The 23006-nt window shown below is 58.9% G+C and overlaps 1 protein-coding gene across 1 annotated transcript in view; it reads left to right on the top strand.

Moving 5' to 3' along the window:
• NKD1 (NKD inhibitor of WNT signaling pathway 1) overlaps positions 1-23006 on the top strand; it is a 53147-nt gene that overhangs the window by 14543 nt on the left and 15598 nt on the right. The window contains exon 4 of the mRNA XM_036346884.1: positions 21615-21681. Within this exon, the coding sequence (XP_036202777.1) occupies positions 21615-21681 (67 nt within the window). The remainder of the gene's footprint in view (positions 1-21614; positions 21682-23006) is intronic.

Below are 23006 nucleotides of genomic sequence, written 5' to 3'. Positions count from 1 at the left end.
TATTTTGGGAAGTTGGATTCCGCCGGCTTCAGGGCCCACGGGCTGGGCGGTGGGCGCTTTTCCGGGACTAGATGGCTGAACTTGGACTCTGCTCATACAACGCCCAGGATTCCCGCCTCGTCAGGGCCCCTGCCCCTGGGAATCCAGGCATAGGACTGCGTCACTCCCTGCAAATACACCTGCCCCCCGTTATCCTCGGGGCCCCTTTTCTTCCTTCTCCTGCAGCCCCCAACCTTCATTCACCACCCCCGCGCCCGAAGCAGTTAATATGAATGTAACTGATATCCAGCATCTGGAAGCCAAACGGGGCAGGGCTTCTCCCCCGGAATTTACAGAGTGACCGGAATGTCTGAGAGCCTCGGTTTTTCCATCTGGACAATGGGTTGCTGGGTGGATGTAAGACCTGCGCAGTGCTGTGTGCTGAGCGTGGATGTGGCTGGAGGCCCCGGGCCGGTTCTGGGGGTTTCTGCATGGAGAGCGGGTCCTGGTGGCCTTCCCTGGGTCATGGCCGACCCTCCCGGTGTGCGGGCGTCCAGCTGTCAGGGCCCGGCTGGGCTGTGCTGGGCATCGCCTCCCTGGGGCCGCCCTCAGAGGGAGCGCTGGGAGGAAGGCGGAGGCGGATGAAGGGGCTGCCCGTTGGCTGCCCGACGCAGACAATTGGATTAAAGGAGACCTTCAAGGACTTGGAAATTGTCAGGGACATGGGAACCGCACACGGCCGCCTTCCAGTACAAAACCAAATTCCCTCTACGGAGATCACAGTGTGAGACACTCCCATGGTCTTCCTGGGGGAGGAGGCGATGACGATGGTGAGGCTGGTGGGCAGCGTAGCTGGTGGACTGCCCGGAGCGCCAGGGTTGGTGCGAGTGGCGGCCTTGGCGTCTTGGGAGTTTCAGGCGCCTGGAGCCTGTCCCTTCTGCTTGATACCCTCTCGGTGTCACTCACAGGCTCCCAACATAACCGGCCTGCACCTCCCTCTGCATCTCCCTGTGGAACCGCCAGCATCGCGGTCCAGGCTCAGTGAGCGGCCCTCCCTGTACGTGTTGCTCAGCTCGGGCCTGGAGGGGGCCATCTCCCCTCCTTCTGCTGAATTGAGGAATTCTCTCTCAATTCTGTGACTCAGTGAGTCGCAAGTGTGTCCCCTGCTCGCGGCTGCCCCCAACCCGGCCTGAGCCCCCATCCGAACACGCTTGGAGGATTCCAGCAGCCTCGGGTTGATCTGCTGTGTTTCAGCCAGGCTGCCCTACAGCGCAAATAGGATTTTTACAGCATCGTGTTCCTACGTAAATCCCTACAGCGACCTCCCTCGACCTTCAGGGGTGGTGAGGGGCCTTCCCACAGTCTACGAGACCTTCCCACCTCTCATCCCTGCAGCCTCCTCCTCACCATTCGGGTTCCTTTTTGGGCACATCCCCACCCCAGGGCCTTTGCACATGCTCTTCCTTCTGCTTGAGATGCTCTTCCCGGGACTCTTGGCCCGGTTCTCCCCTGCTCACCCGTCAGGACTCAACTTCCACATCACCACCTCTGAGCAGGCTTCCCGGAGGCCCTGCTCAGAACCAGTTTCCTTCCTCGCCATTGCTCTGTTCCTGCCACATCGTCCCTGTCCTGGTCCTCGTCCTTCTCATCCTCAGGTGCTCGCCACCAGCGCTCATCGGTGATTTATTCATGTGGCGACTGGTGACAGCTCACTGCCCGCAGGTGCATCCGCCCTGTGGGGTGGGCCGGTTACCCCAGAGCCCTGGGGCCTGGCCCGCTGGGGGGCACGTGCCCAGGAGTCCGTGCAGAAGGAAGTTGCTCTGCTGTACACCGTGGACGAGGCCCCTCCGCTCTCTTGGCTGCAGCCGTCCTGTGTGCGAATGGGGGGTGGCAGGACCCAGGCACTTCCCAGTTGCTCCCATCTTGGGCTTTTCTGGGAATTACCCTGGGCTTGGTCTTGGGCCCATGGGTTACTTGGAAGGTTGGGTGTTGCAGGGTCACGTGCCCACCCCCTCCCTTTGTGTTCTGGCTGGGCAGGGTTGGGGGTCTGCTGTGGGGCCCCGGGAATTAGAAATCTGTGGCCTGGCTGCTGTGGCTCAGTGGTTGAGCATCTACCCAGGAACCAGGAGGTCAGGGTTCGATTCCCGGTCAGGGCACAGGCCCGGGTTGTGGGCTTGATCCCCACTGTGGGGTGGGCAGGAGGCAGCCGGTCCATGATTCTCTCTTATCATTGATATCTCTCTCTCTCCCCCTCGCCCCTTACTCTCTGAAATCAATAAAAATATTTATTAGAAAAAAAGAAATCCTCTGTGCACCCACTGGTCCTTCCCTAAATGTGGGTGCTCAGCACCCCAAGGTCCCTCTTATCCACCAGCGTGGGCGCAGCATGGCGCTGGGGCTCGAGCGAGCCTGCGTCAGGCTGACCTGGGTAGGGCTGCAGAGGCAGAGGGTGCGGACCTCGGGCAGGAGAGGGGGACACTGAGTTCTGGGCTGGGAGAGTTTGGATGCTGCCACCTCCCACTTACGTGACCTTAAGCAGCTTTCCTAACCTCTGAGGCCTCAGTCTCCCCATCTGGAAGATGGGACTAGAGTTGACCCTCCCTCTTGGGGCTGGAGTGTGAGGCCAGTAGACCTCGCCCATGAGCCCCCATGGCCTGGCGTAGCGAGGTGCTCAGTACGGCTGCTCTGTTACAATTAATGATACTGTTCTTGTGAGGGGGAATGAGATAGAAGTCTTTCTGGAATCTTCCCCCCCCAACCCCCCTTCCCCTCGCCGCCGTGGAAAGGTCTCTGTGGTTTCCTTCCTTCTGGAACCCCCCTGCCTACAGCCCACCCTCTCCCCGTCCCGCCACTGTCCTCCTGCACCCGTGTGGCCATCAGGTAACTCCTTAGTTTCTCCAGGTGGAGGGTTGCTATGGAGACTTCCTTACGCTGCATTTGCTTGTGGGTGGGTGGATGTCCTGGTACCACCCTCCCCTCCCACCCCCAGGGGCTACGGTCAAGAGTTAAGGGGACAGGGGAGGCTCCATTTGGAGTCTGGGCCCCCATCCCCCCTCGAGCTGCCCTGGGAGCCAGCCAGTGCTTCCCTGGGCCAGAGCAGAACCCGCCGCATGGACCTCCCGCGTGGGCTGTCCTCGTGGTCGGGGCTGGGAGAGGGTCCGCCCTGCAGCCCTTTGGGATCTGAGACCTGGGATTGACCCTCTCTGAGCGCAGCCGAGCCCTCCTGAGACAGCTGGCGGCTGTGCCCACACCGCCTCTGGCAGCGGAGTGACCTGGGGGCTTCTCCACCTGGGGCGACTCTGACTCAGTAGTGCCCGTGTCCCTTATGGAAATGGGTCAGGCCCGCCTCAGCCACGGGGACAGGAGGGGAGGGGTGGCGGCCTGAGGAGGATCAGGGTGTGATGCCACAGATGGGGGCAGGGTGCCCAGCTGCACCGGCAACAGCTGTTAACTATCTATATCTGGGGTGCGGCCCAGGAGTCTCCTTTTAACACACACACATACATATATGAGTACATATGTACACATGTATGTTTACATATGTATATGTGAGTGTTGCGTGTGTATTCATACCTATACATTTCTAAATTTTATTTGTGCCTTATCTTATCCCAGCTTTTTGAAGTAAACACCCTCACTCCCATTTTATAGAAGGTAAAAGTGAGGCCCTGAGGGACAAGGTCCCTTCTTCCAGGTCATGGGTGTCAAGTGCTGGATCTTTGTTTTTCTTTTAAATCTATTTTTATTGATTTCAGAGAGGAAGGGAGAGGGAGGGAGAGAGAGTTGGAAACATCAGTGATGAGAGAGAATCATGGATCGGCTGCCTCCTGCACGCCCCCTACTGGGGATCGAGCCCACAACCTGGGCCTGTGCCCTGACTGGGAACTGAACTGCTACCTTCCGGTTCAGAGATTGACACTCAACCACTGAGCCACCCTGCCCGGGCTCGAGCGCTGGATCTCGATATTGGATCCTCACTCAGGACCGCCTGTGCTCCCTCCGCTCCCTACGTCCTCTCCTGGGACTCAGTTTTCCTGCCTGTCAGATGGGTACATGGCACTGGCCTGGACCACCTCCTGGGCAGACAGTGCTTGGCAAGTGGAGCCGGGCATTGGAAACTGGGGTGCATGAGTCACCCCTCCCTTCGGAAGGTGACTCCCTGAAGGCAGGGCTTGGGGCTGAGGTGTCCTGGGAGGGCCTGCTTGCTTTGGTTGACATTTCCGCGAGATGCTGGGCCTCTCTGGTGCCGGGCTGAGCTGACACAGCCTCCCCCGGGGGCTATATTTAGGATATTCCTCGGCTGGTGGCCTGTTTCTGGAAAGACTCCATTCTGTTCCTCCCGCTGCCACAGCCGGAGCTCAGGCCCGGCCAGGGGACTGTCCTGCCTGGGCTCCAGGCACACGCTCGGCCTGAATCGATCCGGCCCAGTTCATCAGCAGCCGGGTGCACAGGCCTGGTGTTGGGGGGTGGGGAGGGCCCGCACTGGGGGGTGCTGCAGCCGGGGGGCCCCTCCCCGCCGCCCAGGCAGGGGCCCTCTGACGGAGGCCCGGGGGTTTTCTTTGGCACCCGGTGAGCAAATGGCTCTCTCTCCCCTTTCTTCTGAGCCCTGTAAAAATAAAAAGTTAAAAGACCCTCAAGTTTGAACAGTAAAAGCAAATACATGAAACCAAGCTGTTTCCACGCGGGGGCCCCGCACCGAACACCCAGGTCTGAAACTTCCTCTTGTCGGAATTTATGGAAGGCTTGGAAACTTTCCCCTTTCCCTTTAAACAGCAGAATTGGCTCAGGGCATTCTTTAAAAGCATAACCCGGCGCTGCTCACAGCTTGATTTAATACAGCTTGAATACAATAGTAACTTCTGAACCCGCGCTCTTCACAGAGTCGCGGAGAGTCCTTTCATGATACCAGTAAGTAGGGTGTGTTTTTTCCCCCTGTAGCCAAGAAGTATATTCTAAGATTTATTAGGTCCTCCACTGCCCTCCCCCTAGTAACCCAGTTTTCGCTGGAAGTGAAGGGAGCTGGCTCAGAACAAGTCCTTTAAGTAGGGGCTCGGAGACAGGGGCACCAGTCCTGGGCGAACGTCAGCTCTAAAAGATGCAGCGGTGGCTTGGCTGGCGTGGCTCCGTGGCTGAGCGTCCACCTAGGAACCAGGAGGTCACGGTTCCATTCCTGGTCAGGGCACAGGCCCGGGTTGCGGGCTCGATCCCCAGTGGGGGGGGGGGGGGGCGTGCCGGAGGCAGCTGGTCCATGATTCTCTCTCATCATTGATGTTTCTCTCCCTTCCTCTCTGAAATCAATGAAAAAATATTTTTTAAAAAATTAATAAAATAAATTAAAAATAAAAGGTTCCGTGGCGCCGAAACCGGTTTGGCTCAGTGGATAGAGCGTCGGCCTGCGGACTGAAGGGTCCCAGGTTCGATTTCGGTCAAGGGCATGTACCTGGGTTGCGGGCACATCCCCAGTGGGAGATGTGCAGGAGGCGGCTGATCAATGTTTCTCTCTCATCGATGTTTCTAACTCTCTATCTCTCTCCCTTCCTCTCTGTGAAAAATCAATAAAATATATTTTAAAAAATATATATATAAAAAAAAAAAAAAAAAAGGTTCCGTGGCGCCCAGAGGCTGGGCTCAGGAGCATTTGCTTTGTAGACCAGAACCTCCGGGCCGGGGCCTTGGGCACTGCAGCGGGGAGGTGCTTGGATGTGGGGGAGCCGAGGCTGATGGGGGTGGGGACGTTGGGTCGGTCAGCCCGAGTGCTCAGTTTCCCCCAGAACTAACTCGGATTTCTCATCGTCTCTGCCTTGGTGTGTGTCTCAGGTCTGCGGGCTCCTTCCCAGGGCTGTGGGGCCGAGTTCGGCCTTCAGGGTACTTAAGGGCTCCCGTGCCGGGGAGGGGGCCCTGCCCTGTCTCGTTTCCCCCCTGGATGTAACAGAGGCTCAGCTGGTGACCTGCACCGTGGTTTTGGCTCTTACAGGATAAAATAATTATTTTTCATCCATTAGTTGCCAGCATTTAAAAATTGGACATTTTACAGAAAAGTCCAGATATGAGAGGATGGGAGATCTGGAAACACCGGGCCTATCTGTGGGCATGGCCACTAGGGGGCGCCCTGAAGAGCAGGGCTGCTCCATGGGAACAAGGGGCGCAGGCTCGCGGGAGACAGTCTTGGTTAGGATGGCCTGGTGGGGGGCTGTTACAGGTACCTGGTAGGTAGAGGCGGGGTGCTGCTAGACATCCTATGGCACAGGACGCCCCCCCCCTCCCCCCGCGTGCATCAATAATGCCAAGGTGGGTGGGTTCTCCTTGGCTTCAGAGCTTTCCAAACCCACTCCTGGCTTCTGGAACATTCTGAGTTCCTGAGATTGGTTGCTAGCTCCTTGGATTATTCTTGTCTTTTGTTCAAACTTGAGACTAATTCCCGCCCCCCCTCGTTGGGTGGGTGGGCAGAATACATTTGGTGAATAACTGTTTTTTCCAAAATAAGTTTTTATAACTTATTCCTGATCAAGGTAGTAGGCATAACTGAGCACCCAGGGGTCGTAAAGTTGACCTGTACTTGGAGACTCTGGTGGGCTGCATGTAGGAGGCAGTGGCTGGTCTGGCGTAGCAAGGTGAGTTTTTCCTGCATTGCTTTTGCCTTGAGCTGCCCACCTGGTGAGGATTTGGTTTCTAGACTCATGGCATTTTTTTTTTCTTTCTTCTCCTGATTTGGATTGGGTAACCCTCATTGTTATCTAAATTAATAAAAGCATAATATGCTAATTAGGCCAGACATCCTTCCAGACAAAGCCGGGGCTGTGAGGGAAGCCCCAGTCCCGGGTGCCAGAGGGGTGCCGGCAGCCGGGGAAGGAAGGCCTACTCTTGCACAAATTTTGTGCATCGGGCCTCTAGGAGCAAATAAATCTTGATACTACAGTGGCTTAATACACTAGAATTATATTTATCATCACATACCTGTCTGAAACAGGTATCTTGGTTGGAAGGTGACTGTCACCCAGGTACTGATTTAGTGGCCCAGGCTCCTTCCATCTTTTGGCTCATTCATCTGCCAGGGCTTCTGAGTTCTCTGCTTCCAGCTGATGAAAGGGGAATGAGAGAATGGAAAAACTACCCACTTCATGTGATCCCTGGGTGTGAAGTGGCGCATAGCACATAATCATATGGCCCCAAGATGCAAGGGGTGCTGGGAAATGTAGTCCCACCTGGGCAGCCACCTCCCCTGACAACCCACACGTGGAAGGGGGAGAGTGAGTGTTTGGCGCAGGCATCTGACGCTGCCCCAGCCCCAAGGGGAGTCCCGGGTTGGGTGCGGTCGCTGTCTCTTGCGCTCACGCCGCACGGGAACCACACTGATGCGTGCACCTGCTCCTGCCAGATGCCTGAGGGCCTCTCAAAGATGCAGCCTCTGCCTTTGCAAAGGTTTTGTCTTCTTCGAACTCCTCGCGGAGATTTTGAGTCCTCCTTGCTGTGTGAGGCCCCCCCCCCCCCCCCCCCCCCCCACTTGCTCAGAAGCAACTGGGTTGGGAGAGCTGGCGGCACAGCCAGTGCCCACTCTCTGTGGTCGGGTTGTGGCTCCGGGTACTTTGTGGGCTCCCACAGAGCCGGTGGCTTGCTTTTCTGATCCGGGATGCTGTTGGTCTATTGTGCAACACCCCTCAGTGGCTGTGAGCCTCCAGGGCTCCAGGAGGGGGTCTGGGGGGCGGGGGTGGGATCGTGCGTGCAGAGCGAGGTTGCCAGCTCGGTCGCCCTGAGCTGAGCGGGCGGGAAGGTGCGTTTCCTGCCCAGCAATGCTTCTGCCTCTTTGCCCGGCCAGAGTGAGGCCGCGTCTGGACCAGATGCCAGCCTTGATCTGCGGGGCTCCCTGGGATGCTTCTGAGGAGGCCAGCGTGCATCGCCCGCCCGAGGATGTCTCGGCTAATTAGTCCGCGAGCGCCGATGGGCCTCAGATCGCCAGTGTGGGGCTGTCTGCTAATTAGGCCTGAATGTGATTTCCGTTAAACGATTACGGGCCCTCCCAGCGCTGCTCTCCCTGCAGCAGCCCCTCGGGCCTGTGCCTGGAGCTCCCGCCAAGATGAGGCTCTTCTCTGTGCTGGGGGAGCCCTGCTCCCTCCCGGGCCCGAGGGAGGCCAGATCGTACAGGTGGCCGTTTCCAGACCCACGTCTTTGCAAAGAGCGTGGCGGCCTCACGCCTTCCAGACTGGGGGGCCTCTTCCCTTCTCCCCTGAAGGGTCAGGCATGCTGCGACCTTCAGGAGGTGCTGCTCTGGGGAACAGAGAGGGTTCATTTTCTTTTCATCGTCGTTGTTCCTTATCCTTCAAAACGTGGCCTTTCCGGAGATTTCGTTCCAGGGTGGGCAGACCTGTCATTCGATTCAGATTTGGACCACGTGGTGCCTGCCACCATTCGGACGCCAAGGGGCCAAGGCCCTCACCGGCATTTGTACCGAATCGGCGCCTGGGACCGGGGCTGGGACGCCGGCAGTTTCAGGCTCCTCTGCTCGGGAGCCGGCCGAGGCTGGCCGGGGCCCGGGGCGGGAGAGTGGGAGAAGGCGCCCAGCAGCTGCGCTCTATCAGCCTCTTGGAGACGTGGTCCCCGCGGCCAAGGAATTCTGGGCCCGAGTCTGAGATGAAGCTGCGTTGGACGCACATCCCGGGCCCTGGAAGGGCCTGAGCACCCTGGGCAGCCGGCCGAGTGGGGACTTGGGGCCGGGATGCCGGGAACTGCAGGCTGGCCTGACTTCTGAGGCCGGGCTGGCTCTCCAGAGGCCTTCTGCCTCCAAGACCAGCCGCCAAGCGCCTGCTCAGGCCAGGCCTCCCCTCCTCCCTACACCCCCCTCCCCCCCACTGCAGGCGCCCATCCCTCATCCCTTTCTCTGTGCCTCAGCCTCCCTCCTCTCCTCCCCCAGGGCTGCATCGGGAAATCATCTGCCTCGATTTCTGTCTCTTCTCTCCAACGAGAACCTGTACGAGCAGTAAAAACAAGGGCAGCCAGAGCAGCAGTAACGGCGGCCGTTTACCCCTGGCCCCAGACGAGCCGAGCCGTGACGTTCAGGTTTCCTCGTGTCTTTGGCTGCTTAACGCACATGCCCAGGAGGCTCTCCGCTCCTCTGTGTGGCGAGGGCGCCTTTGTCCACTGTGCCTGTGTTTACCGGATGCGGTGCCCGCTGTGTGCCTGGCTCTGGGGGGGCTGTCGCTGTCCTCACGCCAGGGGTCAGTTCACGCGCGGAGCTGCGATCGCCGCTCACGGTCAGGCTCCAGAGCACGGCGCCCCTCGGGCAGGCCGGGCAGGCACCCCAGGGGAGAAGCAGGAACGCCCACACGTTCATGCCTCCTGCATGCCAGACCGGCACACGCTGAAGGCGTTCACGAGTGGTCATCCCCTTTGGGGGAGGGGGTGTCTGCCTCCTTTTCTGTTAATCTCCATGTACTTTGCGCGAACCTTTGTTTTCATTTATCACGCACACATTTCTAGAGCGCTTCCGACGAGCCAGGCCCTGTCCTGAGTGCGGTGCAGATGTCACCTAGGTCACCATCCTGCTAGCTCCATGAGGTGGATATTGTTGCCCTGTGCTGCAGAGGAGGAAACTGAGGCAGGGCGGAGGGGAACACCTTGCCCAGCATCACACAGCTGGTCGGTGATAGAGCCAAGACCCAAACCCCAGGCAGCCAGGGGCAGACGCTGGGCCCCATGCCCCTCGGCGATGCTGCTGGCTCTCTGTGGCCCCACTGTGTGCTCAGGGCTGTTAGCACTCAACCTACTGTGCGGTTAAGGCCGTGGGGTCCTTCCTGGGTGCTTCATGCAGCTGTGTTTCCGCCCTTCACTCCACGCAGGTGTAGCTTTGCAGTTCCTGAGTTGGAGCTGCGCATCTCTGTGTGGTCACGGCAGCGCCCTGGGGCTGGGCGCGGGGGCCCGAGAGCCAGGTGCAGGGCTGATCCAGTCTGGTTGGGGGACACATTCAGATCCACAGATGACCTCCCTGCTCCCCACAGCACTTCCGCTCCTGAGGCCGGCGTTCCGGGAGGCTGGCCCTGGTCCTGTGCGTGGGACGGGGCCCAGGGACCTGAGGGGCCGCTGTCTGCCCAGGGGTGCAGCAGCCTGGTCTGCGTGTGGCACATCCCGGCCGGGGCCTCGGGTTGGAGAGGCCTCTGCACCTGTCCAGTCTGCATTCTGGGCAGTGACTTGGCCGCGGCCGTGGGCAGAGCTGGTGAGGTCGCCGGGCCTGTGTTTTGAGCCGGAGCCAGGGCTGGATTCTGGAAGGGAGGACCGGCCCAGGGCCAGTCGTGTTGGCCCCAGATCAGTGGAAGCCATCAAGGGCCAGCGCACAGCCGCCGAGCTGGGCGGGGCCTCGCGGGGTTGCTGTCCCCGGAGTCAGCAGCTCGGAGAACATTATCAGCATGTCCTGGTCTCCCAGGGGCGGTCCTACCCGACTCAGCCCCCTGCCCACCGTCCCCACTCCGATCAGGCCCCTGCTGGACAGTTCACCCCGGGTGTTTTCATCCACAGAGAGAACACAGGACCTGCGGGAGGAGGGAAGGGGGGGTGGTTTGGGTTTGGCTGCGTCTGTGTTAGACACTGCGGCAGCCCCTCAGGGCCTTCCGTGATGAGGGAGGCTGTCTGGCCCCTGTTCTCGGTGAGTTTCCCACCCACGTCGGGGAGACTGGCAATCCACAAGTGACAATGATGCAAAGCGCTCAGGTGACCGTGGCCATCACAGGCGGTCGGGGGGCCATACTGAGTCTGGGGGCTCAGGGGGGACATCACAGCTGAGGCTGGAGTAGGAATGAGGAAGTAGATAGGAGAGAATGGGGAGCGTCTTGGACAGAGGGCAGGGATGGGGAGGGGAGGGGAGACAGGATGGAAGGAGTTGACCGTGGGGAAGGTGGGGTTGGGAGAGTTGTAGGCAGGGCTACCGGGGGCCCATTGACCTGTGACAGTCTCAATCACTCCTGTTGTCCTGGCCTGGTTATTTTTAAAATATATATTTTTATTGATTTCAGAGAGGAAGGGAGAGAGAGAGAGAGAGAAACATGATGAGAGAGAATCATTGATGGGCTGCCTCCTACATATCCCACACTGGGGATCGAGCCTGCAACCCAGGCATGTGCCCCAACCGGGAATTGAACCGTGACCTCCTGATTCTGAGATCGACCCTCACCACTGAGCCACGCCTGGTTATAGCGTCCCCTTTCACTCTCCCAAGGGTCCCAGTTTGGGCAGTAAAATTATATGGACACCCAGACCCAGGGGCTAGCGCCTTCGTTTTACCCACATGGACACTGAGGCTCACAGAGACTCAAGTTCGTTGTGTAGGACCCTGGAATGAGGGGAGGGTGGGGCGGAGCTGGGGTGGGAATGGAGCCTGTCTGACCTCACAGCCCAGCCTTTGCCATAGTCCCTCGCTGCCGTCCACAGTGCAGTGTAAAATTATGGGTAGATGCAACTTAACTGTTCTCCGGACACGGACTCTGTGCCCAGCGTGGTGCCCGGGGTGGGTGGGTGAGAGGAGGCGGCGTTGGGCAGGACTCCTTCAGCGGTTCTGTTCGTAACAGAAAAGAAGCTCATGGCTCAAGCAAAGGGGGCGAGGGAGAGGTTCATTTCCTTGAAAGGCCCAGGGGAATACGAGCGTCAGGTATGGTTGGATCCAGGTGCTCGGACAGTGTGGTCAGGACCCATTTTCTATCGCTTCCCCTTTTGGATCTGCTTTTTCTGTGTTGGCTTTTTTTTTTTTTTAGACAAAGAGGTAAGGAGGTAAGATGTTCCCCTCAGTGCCAGATCTCATCTCGTTCATGTCAGCAGAAGAGAGCAGTTGTCTTGAGTTGCATCTCTCCGGCCCGGCCTGGGCCTCGTGCCCAGCCTCGTGGCCAGGGATGTGTACAGTCCCCAGGGGTCAGGCCTGGGACATGCATCCACCCTGTGGTTAGGGGGAGAGATCAACCCTGTCCACACCTCATGGATGAAAGTGCCGAGGGGCGGGGTTCTCAGATAAAATATAGGGCACCCAGTTATATTGGAACTTCAGGTAAGTAACAGTTTTCATATCCCCAATACTGCATGGGACGTATGTATACTAGACATGACTGAGTCTAAGATGCAAATGTGACCGCGTGTCCTGCGTGTTTATTTGTGAGGTCTGGCGCGCTTCAGGCAGGTGGCTCTCCAAGGAAGGTCAAGGTCGTACCATGACCTCCGTGACTTCCCAGGGGACCACTCGGTGGTGACAGAGTCCCTTTTTAAAAGTGTGTTTTTATCCCTTGCCGGTTTGGCTCAGTGGATGGAGTGTCCACCTGAGGACTGAAGGGTCCCGGGTTCGATGCCGGTCAAGGGCCTGTATCTCGGTTGCAGGCTCCTCTTCAGCCTGGGCCCTGGTCAGGGTGCGTGCAGGAGGCAACCAATCGATGTGTTTCTCTCACATCGATGTTTCTCTCTCTCTTTCCCTCCCTCTTCCACTCTCTCTAAAAATCAATGGGAAAATACCCTCGGGCGAGGATTAAAAAATAATAATAAAATCTGGTTTTAGATCTTTGCTTGCCTGAGAGTGGGAACAGTTGGACTTGGTGCGCTGCCGTGGGGTGGGGTGGGGAGAGCTGCCCCCCTCCCTGCACCTAGGGACAGCCCATTGGACATGCTCGGCTGGCCTCATGCTGTTTCTGAGATCAAGGCCTGCCTGCATCGCATGGCCACAGAGAGGGGTCTTGCCAGCCCCCAGCTTCCCACGTGTGCACAGACAGCCGGGAGCGGGGAGAGGCCGTGGTCTCATCTTGGTCCGTGTGTGGCGTGGCTGTGGGAGTGGGGGGTGGGGCCGGGGACAGAGGAGCCGTTGCCTCCCCCTTCCTGCCCAGCTGGGATCAGAAGATCGCCTGTTTTACTGGCCAGTTGCCAAGCTCACCGCCAGGATGCGTCCGTCCCGCCGACGGCTGCTTTCCCTTCGCTCGGTGTCTTCTCCAGCGCTCTGCTGTTATTCCTGACTGCAGGCGTGTGGCAGGTGTGTGTCGCGTGAGGTGTGCGTGACGGAGAGTGTGTGTGAGTTTGTGTGTGTGAGTGCGAGAGTGTGTATCATGTGTGTACCTGTGTGTGATGTGTGCTGTGTGCGCGCCCAGCAGGAGGCGCGCAGCGTCCGGCCCAGGCGTTGTTCTGCGTCCTCTCCTGAAAGTCAGGGCTCCTGGGGCGTGGAGAGGAGAGGACCCCATCCCCTGTGCAGTAAGGAGGCGCAGGATGCCCGGCCCTGCGCCCAGCAGAGGTGCACACCCTCCCCCCGCAGGTGGCCCTGTCTGTGGGGACCCTGTCCTTTGGGGGCGGATGACAGTGCTGTCTGTCCTAGCAGCCTGGCTCATGGCCACTCTGCTCAGCAGGGCACACGCGCTGGACCCTGGCAGCAGCGCCAGGCCTGTGCCCGGGCCAGGAGCGCTGGCAGGGGCAGTGCCAGCTGCTCGGAGATCAGAGCCTGTCACAGCCCTGCGGCCTCTCCCGGTGTCAGCGCGGCAGTGGAGCGGGAGGCGGCGGTGGAGGTCCGCGGGTGGCGGCTGGCTGTGTGGCGGGCAGTGGCCGGGCGGGGTGGGTGCTGGGTGGGTCGGGGCTGCGGCAGGAGCCAGGGCTGAACATCAGACCCGAGAGCCAGTCACCTCCCTTCTCGAGGCCTCGGTTTCCTCGGGGTGGAGCACCCGCTCCCAGGGTCGTCGGAGGGGTCAGCCACGACCTCCCGGCTGAGCAGAGCCCTGGGCGTGGGCCAGGCCCTCGCTGAAGAAATGCAGGTTGTTCTTGTCTCTGGGTGGTTTGTGTTCATGACTCAGTCACTGCCACAAGCCCATCGGACCCTGCTTTCCACCAGAGCAGCTCCTCCGAGCACCGGGAGGGCAACCCCAGTGACGCCAAGCCCCTGGGCCCCCGGTCCTGCACAGTCCGCCTGGCGTTGGGTCATCCCAGCTCAGAAACCCCAAAGGCTGCAGGATTCTGGGTAATGCCCAACCTGGCCGTTTCCCTTTGGCATTAGCCAGTTTTCTCCAGGCCCAGCAATCACATTCCAGAACCGGAGCCTCCCAGGAGGGCCTGCGGTCGGGTGCGGGGAGCGTCCGCTGGGCCGCGAGCGCCATTGCCCCATCGTCACCAGGTGCTGTCCCCCTTGGTGTCCCCCCTCCCCCACCCCTTCCCTCCTGTTGGAACCAGCCCGGTGGCTCGGGGTAGGGGTGGGGGGAGGGCACCTCCCTGCTGGACTTTTTTTTTTTTTTAATATATTTTTATTGACTTCAAAGAGGAAGGGAGAGGGAGAGAGAGAGAGAGAAACATCAATGATGAGAGTCATTGATCGGCTGCCTCCTTCACGCCCCCCACCAGGGACCCAGCCCACAACCCAGGCATGTGCCCTTGGCCGGAATCGAACCTGGGACCCTTCAGTCCACAGACCAACGCTCTATCCACTGAGCCAAACTGGCTAGGGCTGTGCAGGACTCTTTAAAGTGTCTGGTTCCCAAAGCATGACCCCCATTCCACAGGACACTGGCGTGGGGGAATGGTGGACAGGGTGTGTGTCTGTAATTCTCACCCAAGGATGTTTCCGCTGATTGTTTTTTAGAGAGTGGAGGGGAGGAAGGAGGAGGAGGAGGAGGAGGAGGAGAGAGAAACATCGATGTGAGAGAGACACATCCATTGGTTGCCTCCTGCACGCACCCCGACCTGGGCTGGGGATTGAACCTGAAACCCAGATACGTGTCCTTGACCAGGAATCAAACCTGGGACCCTTGAGTGCACAGGCCGATGCCCCGGCCATGCTGGTCAGGGTATGCGTTATTTAAAAAAAAAAACCCCTAGGACCTCACACACCTATGATTTCCCTGATCTTATTGCTTATGGCAAGAGTAGATTTTAGAGAGGGGAGGGGAGAGAGAGAGAGAGAGAGAACCGATGTACAGACAACTGTGGCAGCCCAGATGGGACCCGGTTCTGGGGGAGTTGGGGGGAGGTGTGTGGATGACGACTGCTTGGGGGGATGCCCAGGAAGTAGACTTTGCTGGCCGGGCTGCCTGTGGCCCCAGGGCGGAAGCCTTCCTGCCAAGCTCTGCCTTCCCACCACCCACCCAGGTCCACCCTCCTGACAGGCAGACCCTGGAGTCCAGAGAACAAGTGGGGCTCGACCCCAGGGTGCGGGGAGCAGCTCAGCGAGGCAGCCGCCGAGGCGTGGGCTCCCCAGGACGCAGCAGCCGGCTGCCCAGCCGGGAGGGGAGAGCTCGCCAGGAATGTCCTGGGGCGGCTCCAGGGCAGACTGCTTGGAGGGAAGGGTTTCAGGGTGGCCAGGCCCTGCCTCCGGCCTCCGCCTCCCGCTGGCCGGGCCCAGCCCTGCGCATTCCTGGGACCTCTGAGCCGTCCCGGGTTCTGTGGGTACCAGGAGTTTTTTTTGAAACCCGGGGCACCAACATCTGTTAGCTCTTAGCGCACAGGAAGGTTGACAAAGCACTGGGGGCAGGCGGCGGGGGGCGGCGGGGGGAGAGATTCCGCTCAGGAGTACGAAGTCAGTCCGGAGACAAAGAGGAAAAAGCCCAGCTGAACTCCAGCCCGCTCCCCAAGGCCCCGCTTTGATGTGGTTCCCGTCCCCCGAGGCCTTATAAGGCATCGAGCCTGCGCTTCTGGGCTCCGGCTGGAGCTGGCTGCACACCCAGCGCCCGAGGAGCTGGCCTCTTCCTGGGGCCCCGTGTGGGGCAGAGGAGGGCAGTGCTGGGATTCGGGAGGGAGGCAGGTTTGGGCCCTGTGGCCGGAGAGGCCACCAAGCCCAGCCACTGGGCAGGAAGCAGCCCAGCATCAGGCTGGGAGGTGGGGGGAAGGGGTGGCGGGCAGAGAGTCTGGGGAGGGGCTCGGGGGTCTGGGGATCCCGGAGGGTCTGATGAGAACTTGGAGCAGAGGCTGAGGCTCCGTGCTGGAGGCCAGAGGAGAGCGGGCCTGGCAGGAGCGGTGGGGGGATGGGCAGGGGAGGGCTTCTCACAGGGCGGGGGTGAAGGGCATGGGCGCTGGAACCACACCACCTGCCTTCAGTCCTGGCTCTGACACGAGCTGAGTGACCTTGGGCAAGTCGTTCATGTCTGTGCCTCAGTTTTCTCATCTGTGAAGTGGGGGCAGGAACGGTACCACTCAAAGGATTGCGGTGAAGACTGGATGCAGAGCAGGAGGAAGGGCGTGCCAGGCTGGGGGCGTGTGCCTAGATGTCTGTGGGAGCCTTCCCATCTCCCCCAGGAGTGATCTGTGGCCATCTGGCAGCGAGAGTAGAAGTAATGCCCTGGCCAGTTTGATTCAGTGGTTAGAGTGTCGGCCCGTGGACTGAAGGGTCTCGGGTTTGATTCCTGTTCAAGGGCATGTATTTCGGTTGCAGGCTCAATCCCTGGCCTCCGATGGGGCGAGTGTGGGAGGCAGCCAATCCGTGGGCCTCTCTTACATCGATGCTTCTCTCTCTGTGTCTCTCTCCCTCCCCTCCACTCTCTCTAAAACAGTGGTTCTCAGCCTTCCTAATGCTGCGACCCTTTAATACAGTTCCTCATGTTGTGGTGACCCCCAACCATAAAATTCTTTTCGTTGCTACTTCATCACTGTAATGTTGCTCCTGTTATGAATTGTCACGTAAATATCTGATATGCAGGATGTATTTTCATGGTTACAAATTGAACGTAATTAAAGCATAGGGATTAATCACAAAAACAATATGCAATTATATATGTGTTTTCCGATGGTCTTAGGTGACCCCTGTGAAAGGGTCGTTCGACCCCCAAAGGGGTCACGAACACAGGTTGAGAGCCGCTGCTCTAAAAAAATCAATGGGAAAATATCCTCGGGTGAGGATTAAAAAAAAAAAAAAGAGTAGAAGGAATACTAGCCACTGATCCCTTGGGCTCCAGGCGTGGTCTCAGGCAGAATGCTAAGCACTTGCTATCCAGTGGTTTACTTGATCCTCACACGCACCCCGAGACAGCGTGAGGGCCCCCCGCCCTGTGCACACACTGGGGATGAAGTTCCTTCCCTGGTTGACCCCGCTTGTGTGAGGCAGAGCTGGGATCTGAACTGCGGTCTCGCCAACTCCGTGCCCCGCACCCCTGCACCCCTGCACCGGGGCTCCTAGTGGAGCTCCTGGCTGTCTAGGGGCCCGAGTGCCTCCTGCGTGGTGGCCCCGAGGACCGGGCCCGGGACCTTGCCTGCAGGGCCCCCGCCCGGGGCTCTGCCAAGTCCCACACTTCGTGGGTCAGGGCTGTGGGCACCTTTGAGACCACAGCTGGGCCTGCTGGGCCACTGACCCACAAGAGCTGCTGGCCAGGCTGGTTGTCTTGTACTTCCTTAAGCGTGATCCTTGGTCCCTGGCCAGTGCCAAGTCCCTGGGCCACCTCTGCCCCTGTGCCCACAGGAGCCCTGATGCCACGGTCCAAGCTCAGGCGGGCATCGAAGGAGCTGACTGGAATCGGGGCCCTGCCCCTCATCGGCTGGTGCTGCAGCGCCAGGCACCTGGGCTCTAGGAGCCTCCTCCTCATTTAAACACGGGCTAGTGGGACCCCCTTTCTATGGAGGCTCTGCTGGGGGGACCATAAGTACTTGGTAAGGGATGTGAGTGGCTGTCTTGGCATTATTTTCCCGTCTCACATGGCCCCTGGGGGTTGAGGGCATTTTCTTTGTAGGCAAGAAACCTAATAACAATCATACCTGTTGCTTTGCAATTTGCAAATCGTTTTTATGGGCATTTATTCCTCGAGGGATGGAAAGAGCGGGGCCGTTGTGTTGCTTAAAGGACTCACTCTTTATATAAGGTGCCTGGCACGGCGTCCGGCACGTAAGGAATGCACCGGAAGTGTCAGCTGTTGCCGGGAGCCGGTCCATGCTTGCTGTTTCAAGGGACCTGGCATATATGGCATACTGTTCTTAATATTTTTGCTCACCTTCTTGGCACTATGTGTTTTAACCAAAGTCTCTGAGAAAGGTTGTTTCCCCAGGTAGGGATTTTCCCCTGAAGTTAGAGAGGGAATAAAACCTCTTAACTAAGTGCCAGGTGGGTAATTAATCACTTTAACTACGAACAATCATGCTTAAGCTACATAATCTTTACTCCCTGGAATGGAGATAAGAAACGCCCTAACCTTTGTAATAGAGATTGATAGGATTGAATCAACTGGTATAAATACAGTTGTAACAAGACAGCAAGACACAGAACTTAGAATACGGAACCAAGAGAGACAGAACCTAGGCACAGAACCTACACAGAACATTCTCTAGAGACAGAAGAACTTCGCTGGAGGGAACATGGCAAAAGTTCCTGGACAGAAACTGGCCTCAGAACCTAGAGACAGAACCTAGGGAGAGAACATGGCAAAAGATCCTGGACTGAACCTGACTACAGAAATTGGCAAGAGAACCTAACTAGAACCTGGTGACTGAACCTGGCTGGAGAACCTGGACAGAACCTGGCTGGAGAACCTAGCAAGAGAACATGGACACAGAACCTAGCTGGAGATCCTAAGCAGAACCTCTCTGGAGATCCAGACCAGAACTTGGCTGGAGATCCTGGCTAGGCTGCTGATCAACTGAACACTGTCTCCGTGTCCTTCCTTCTTCGCCGTCTCCGTCTACACCTTTGGGGACCCCTGGACCTGCTGGGGTTGGACCCCGGCAAGCTGTCGTGTTGGTGTTGCTGTGGTTTCTCACTGTGCCCATTTAAGGGGTAGGCAGACTGAGGTTCCGAGAAGGCAGTGGCTCCAGGTCCAGGTGCGAGGGAGGTGATGGAGCCGGATGCTATCCCATGTTGCCTCTGGCCTAGCGATCAGAGCCTGGGGACCGGGACACGGTGCTGCCCCGCCCTGGGCATCGGGCTCCGTGGCTGAGATGAACGGGCCCCATAGTTGAGTATCTGTCAGCGGACCGTGGCGCTGAGGGGCTTTCGAAGCGTCCTGCAGAGCTGAGCAGGGTTTAGCCGGAAGAGGCCGGCCCCAGGACTTGCCAGAACTCTGCTTTCATTCATCAGAGAGGGAGGTCCTCCCAGCAGACAGTTCTTCTCGGAGAGCCCGAAGCCGCCGTCAGAGGAGGCTGTGGGTGCGTGACGCGCCCGCGAGGCATCCTTACGGGCCCCGGACAGACGCTTTGTTGGCGGTGACATCTGGAGTCTTTCAACTCCGAGTGCCTGTAGACACGCAGACTCCGCGGCCTTTGTCTCGCAGACACCGTCGGCCGGGCCGGGAGCGGCCGGGGTGGTGGTGGCCGGGTCAGCACAGAGACCCGCGCTCCGGGAGACGAACCGCAGCTCGCAGGGGTCCGCTGTGCCCTTGAGGGCAGTCCCCGGCTCCTGCGAGAAAGTGCCGCCTGCCAGCCCATCGCCTCCCTGGCATGAAAGATCGGCCCTAATTGGCTGCCGGGGCCTCCCCGCTGCCTAATGATGCCACCTGAGTGTGTCCCTTTCCTGTCACATCTCCCAGCTCCCCTGTCAGCTCCGGCTCTGTGAACACAAACAGCCAGTCTACCAGCCCAGGAGATGTTCGGGGTTTCGGTCATTGGCGGGGGAGGGGAGGGAAGCCGTCCTGAGCCAGGGGGGAGGGGGCCTGGTGCTGGGTCAGGGGCACCGAGTCTGAATGGCCACCTTGTAGCCACCTCTAAGGAAGAGAAGGCAGTGCCCCCGGGGGTTTGAAGGAAGGGAACAGAGAAGGCCAAGCCCGACCCTAAAACGCTAGCTGTGTATCCTCCCAACAGAACAGAAAACGGAGAGTGGCCCCCGGCTAAGTCCAGTGGACAAGATGGATGGACCCCACAAAGCAGTTTTAAACGTTTAGTTAATGTTTTTGTTCATCGGGAGGAGCACTGGTTTTCCTGTCGAGCATCTGAGAGGCAGAACTTCCCCCTGAATTTTCTGGGAGAGGGTGCTTTCCTGTTCCTTTTCATTTTTCTCGAAAAGGGAAGCTGGGACAGCTGCCGAGCGTGGGCCCTTTTTATCGCTTGTCATTTTGTGGTCGCAGGGGCGCTGCCGCCGTGTCACTGTGGGCCCTGGGAGAGCTAAGGCAGTGTGGTTCCCCCGAACTCTTCTCTCACGACAAAGAGGAGCGTTTCTCAAAGTGGGTTCCTCGGAACACAGATCCCACGGTGTGTTTCTGAGAAATAAAACTCCGTGGTCTGATGGGGTTCGAGGGATGCCACGTGAGGACCATGTTATACGGTGACTCACGGGGTCCGTTGCCATAGTAAGTCCTGCAGGAAGGGACGTTGTTTAACTTCGTTTAAAATAATCTTTTTTGATCCCAGAACTCTTCTTGGCAGAAAACCAATGAATACAGAAGACAGTTTGACAGCTCGTCTTAGCCTTTCGTCTGGAGTCATCCTGTGGGGCAGGGGGCAGAGAGGTGGGACCTCTGTGGATATCCCAGAAATGACCCGGCCTGAGGACTGACCAAGCTCCCCCCCATCCCCACCAACCCCACAGCCCCTCACGACCGCTGAGGCAACCGCTCTGCCCTCGAGGATGAGCTGCCAGCCTCTGCCCTTGGGGATGAGCTGCCAGCCTCTGCCCTCGGGGATGAGCTACCAGGCATCGTTGTTTTTTGTTAATCCTCACCTGAGGAAATTCTTTCCCATTGATTTTTAGAGAGAGAAAAAAAAACACATTGATGTGAGAGAGGCACATCGATTGGTTGCCTCCTACATGTGCCCTGACCAGGGCTAGGGCTTGAACCTGCAACCCAGGTACGTGCCCTTGACCAGGAATTGAACCCGAGACCCTTCGGTTCATGGGCTGACGTTCTAACCATTGAGCACACCCGCCAGGGCGGGCTATCAGACATCTTTACCCCACGGGAGGGGACCAGGCAAGGCGTGTGCAGGGATCGGCTGGTGACCGGCTGGTGTGTGTGTTGGGGAGATGAGGGAGGCGTATGGAAACCAGAGCAGGGAGGTCCAACATGTGCTGAAGCGTCTGATTTATGGGAAGGGCGGTCGGAGCCCCCCCAGAGCACACCGCCCTCTACAAACCTCCGGGACCGCCGCCCGGGACCCGCTATGGGAGGAGGGGCCAGTCTGAGATCTCTTCTTGAGGCCACCACGCAGGCTTGCTCTCCCCCTTTGGGGGAGATGGGGGCATTTTATGATCCTCTCTTTGCCTTTTGCTGAGGTGGGGGGGAACTCTCTCTCTTTCTGAGGGAGAAGTGTGGTCCCGTGTTGTGTTTTGTGGTGTCTGCAGGCTGAGAAAACTTAACACCTGCATAGCAGTGTGACCATCAACTTTTTAAAAATACATATACTTTTATTGATGTCAGAGAGGAAGGGAGAGGGAGAGAGAGAGAGAAACATCAATGATGAGAGAGAATCATAGACCGGCTGCCTCCTGCATGCCCCCCACCGCCACCACTGGGGATGGAGCCCACAACCCGGGCCTGTGCCCTGACTGGGAATTGAATTGTGACCTCCTGGTTCATAGGTTGACGCTCAACCACTGAGCCACACTGGCCAGGCCGATGACCAGCTTTTCAGGTGGGATGGGACCTGCCTCATTGGCCCACATTCCCATCGGACAATCAGAGCAGGGCCCCAGCTTCCTTGCGACCAGGCAGCCACATGCTCATGGTGCCATGTCTTCCGCCCCCGATGCCAGGTGCCACCTGACCCCGGGGTGTCCTTCATCTCCCTGCCTTCCCTTCCTCTAGGAGCTGGTGGGCGAGGTTTTCAGAGAAACGCTCAGCGAGGAGGAGGAGGAAGACTTTCGACTGGAAGGTACTGGTCTGCATTGCTTTCTTCCCAACAGGCAGGGCGGAGGGGATGGGGCTGTCTGGTCTACCACATGCCCGGCACACCCTCCAGAAACCTGTGGTCCAGGCGGAGGGCAGGACTCTGGGGGGGAGGGCTGAGGAGCAAGAGGGAAGTGTGGCTCCCACAGTCCAGGCCCAGAGTGGAGCCAGGCCACATGGGTCCCCGTCCCGGCCCTGCCGTGTGGCCGCTGTGGGGCCTCGGATGGGCTCTTTGACCGCAGCTGCCCCGGAGGGAATGAGCGCAGTGGCTCCTCACGGGCCCCACCCACAGTGTCAGGCTGCAGTGAGCGCTCCCTCCCGGAGCTGTGCTGGTCCCCCTTCTCCGCTTGTCCACTCCCTGGAGCACACGCGTGTGGGCACTCTCTCCCTCCTCCCCTCCCGCCTCTCCGCTGTCACGCCTCCTTTCCTCCAGGGGAAGCACCGCGTTGAAGAAAGAACTAGGACCTAGAGGAGGGGTTGGACGGGGTTGTCGGTGGTCAAGTTGTTCGGCCCCTTCCTTCGAACAAAGGCTCACACAGGAGCCCGGGCCGTAAGGCGGCGAGAGCGGGCGCAGACACCCGTCACGTAGAGAAAGCACGTTAACCTTGACGGAGCAAGGCCGCCGGGCACCGCTCTGTACGTCCCTGTGCACACGTGTGGATGCTCATGTGTGTGCTGCCGTGTGGCTAGAGGCCTAGGCAGACCAGAGCAGCCGCTCCCGGGCGCGGGAGAGAGGGGTGCAGGGGACCGTGGCGTTAGCTGTGACCCACGCGTTAACTTTTACGAGAATGCCGCCCCAGATTCCTTGGGAAACGAAGGGTGAAAGACGGCGTTAAACGGGGGACACAGAAGTAAGTAAAGCCGGGAGAGTGGCTGCTCTGGCTGCTGCCCGAGGGAGACTGGGGCTGTGGCTCTCTGGCGCCCGCCCCAGGGCCGGGGACCGGCTGTGACCCGCAGGCCACCGCACAGCAGGCAGGTGCTGTGGTTTCTGGCCTCGGGGATGCACCCACCTGGCCCGGAGCGGGTGGGGGTGGGAGGCTGTGGGTGTCCCTCTGCGCGCCGGCCAGGGAGAGCTCGCGGAATCCTGAATCTCTCCTTTGTCTTCCTGTTGGCCAAGTTTACTGCCTCTTGGCGGGCTGGAGGGGAGGAAGGAAAGGCCATCTGAGGCAGGAAGATGAAAAGAAGCCTTTACCCATCCCGGGAGAGGCTGGCTTTTGCTCCCGCGTTGTTATGTAAAGCCGGCCCTAATCCAGCGTCTTAGCCGCCTTAACGGCCAGCTGGGAGCACGCACATGGGGTGGGAGATTAAGGC

This window comes from Myotis myotis, unplaced genomic scaffold, assembly GCF_014108235.1.
Source record: "Myotis myotis isolate mMyoMyo1 unplaced genomic scaffold, mMyoMyo1.p scaffold_m19_p_19, whole genome shotgun sequence".
Lineage (NCBI taxonomy): Eukaryota > Metazoa > Chordata > Mammalia > Chiroptera > Vespertilionidae > Myotis > Myotis myotis.
The sequence above is the reverse complement of the archived record's forward strand: the minus strand, read 5'-3'. Positions and strand labels throughout refer to the sequence as shown.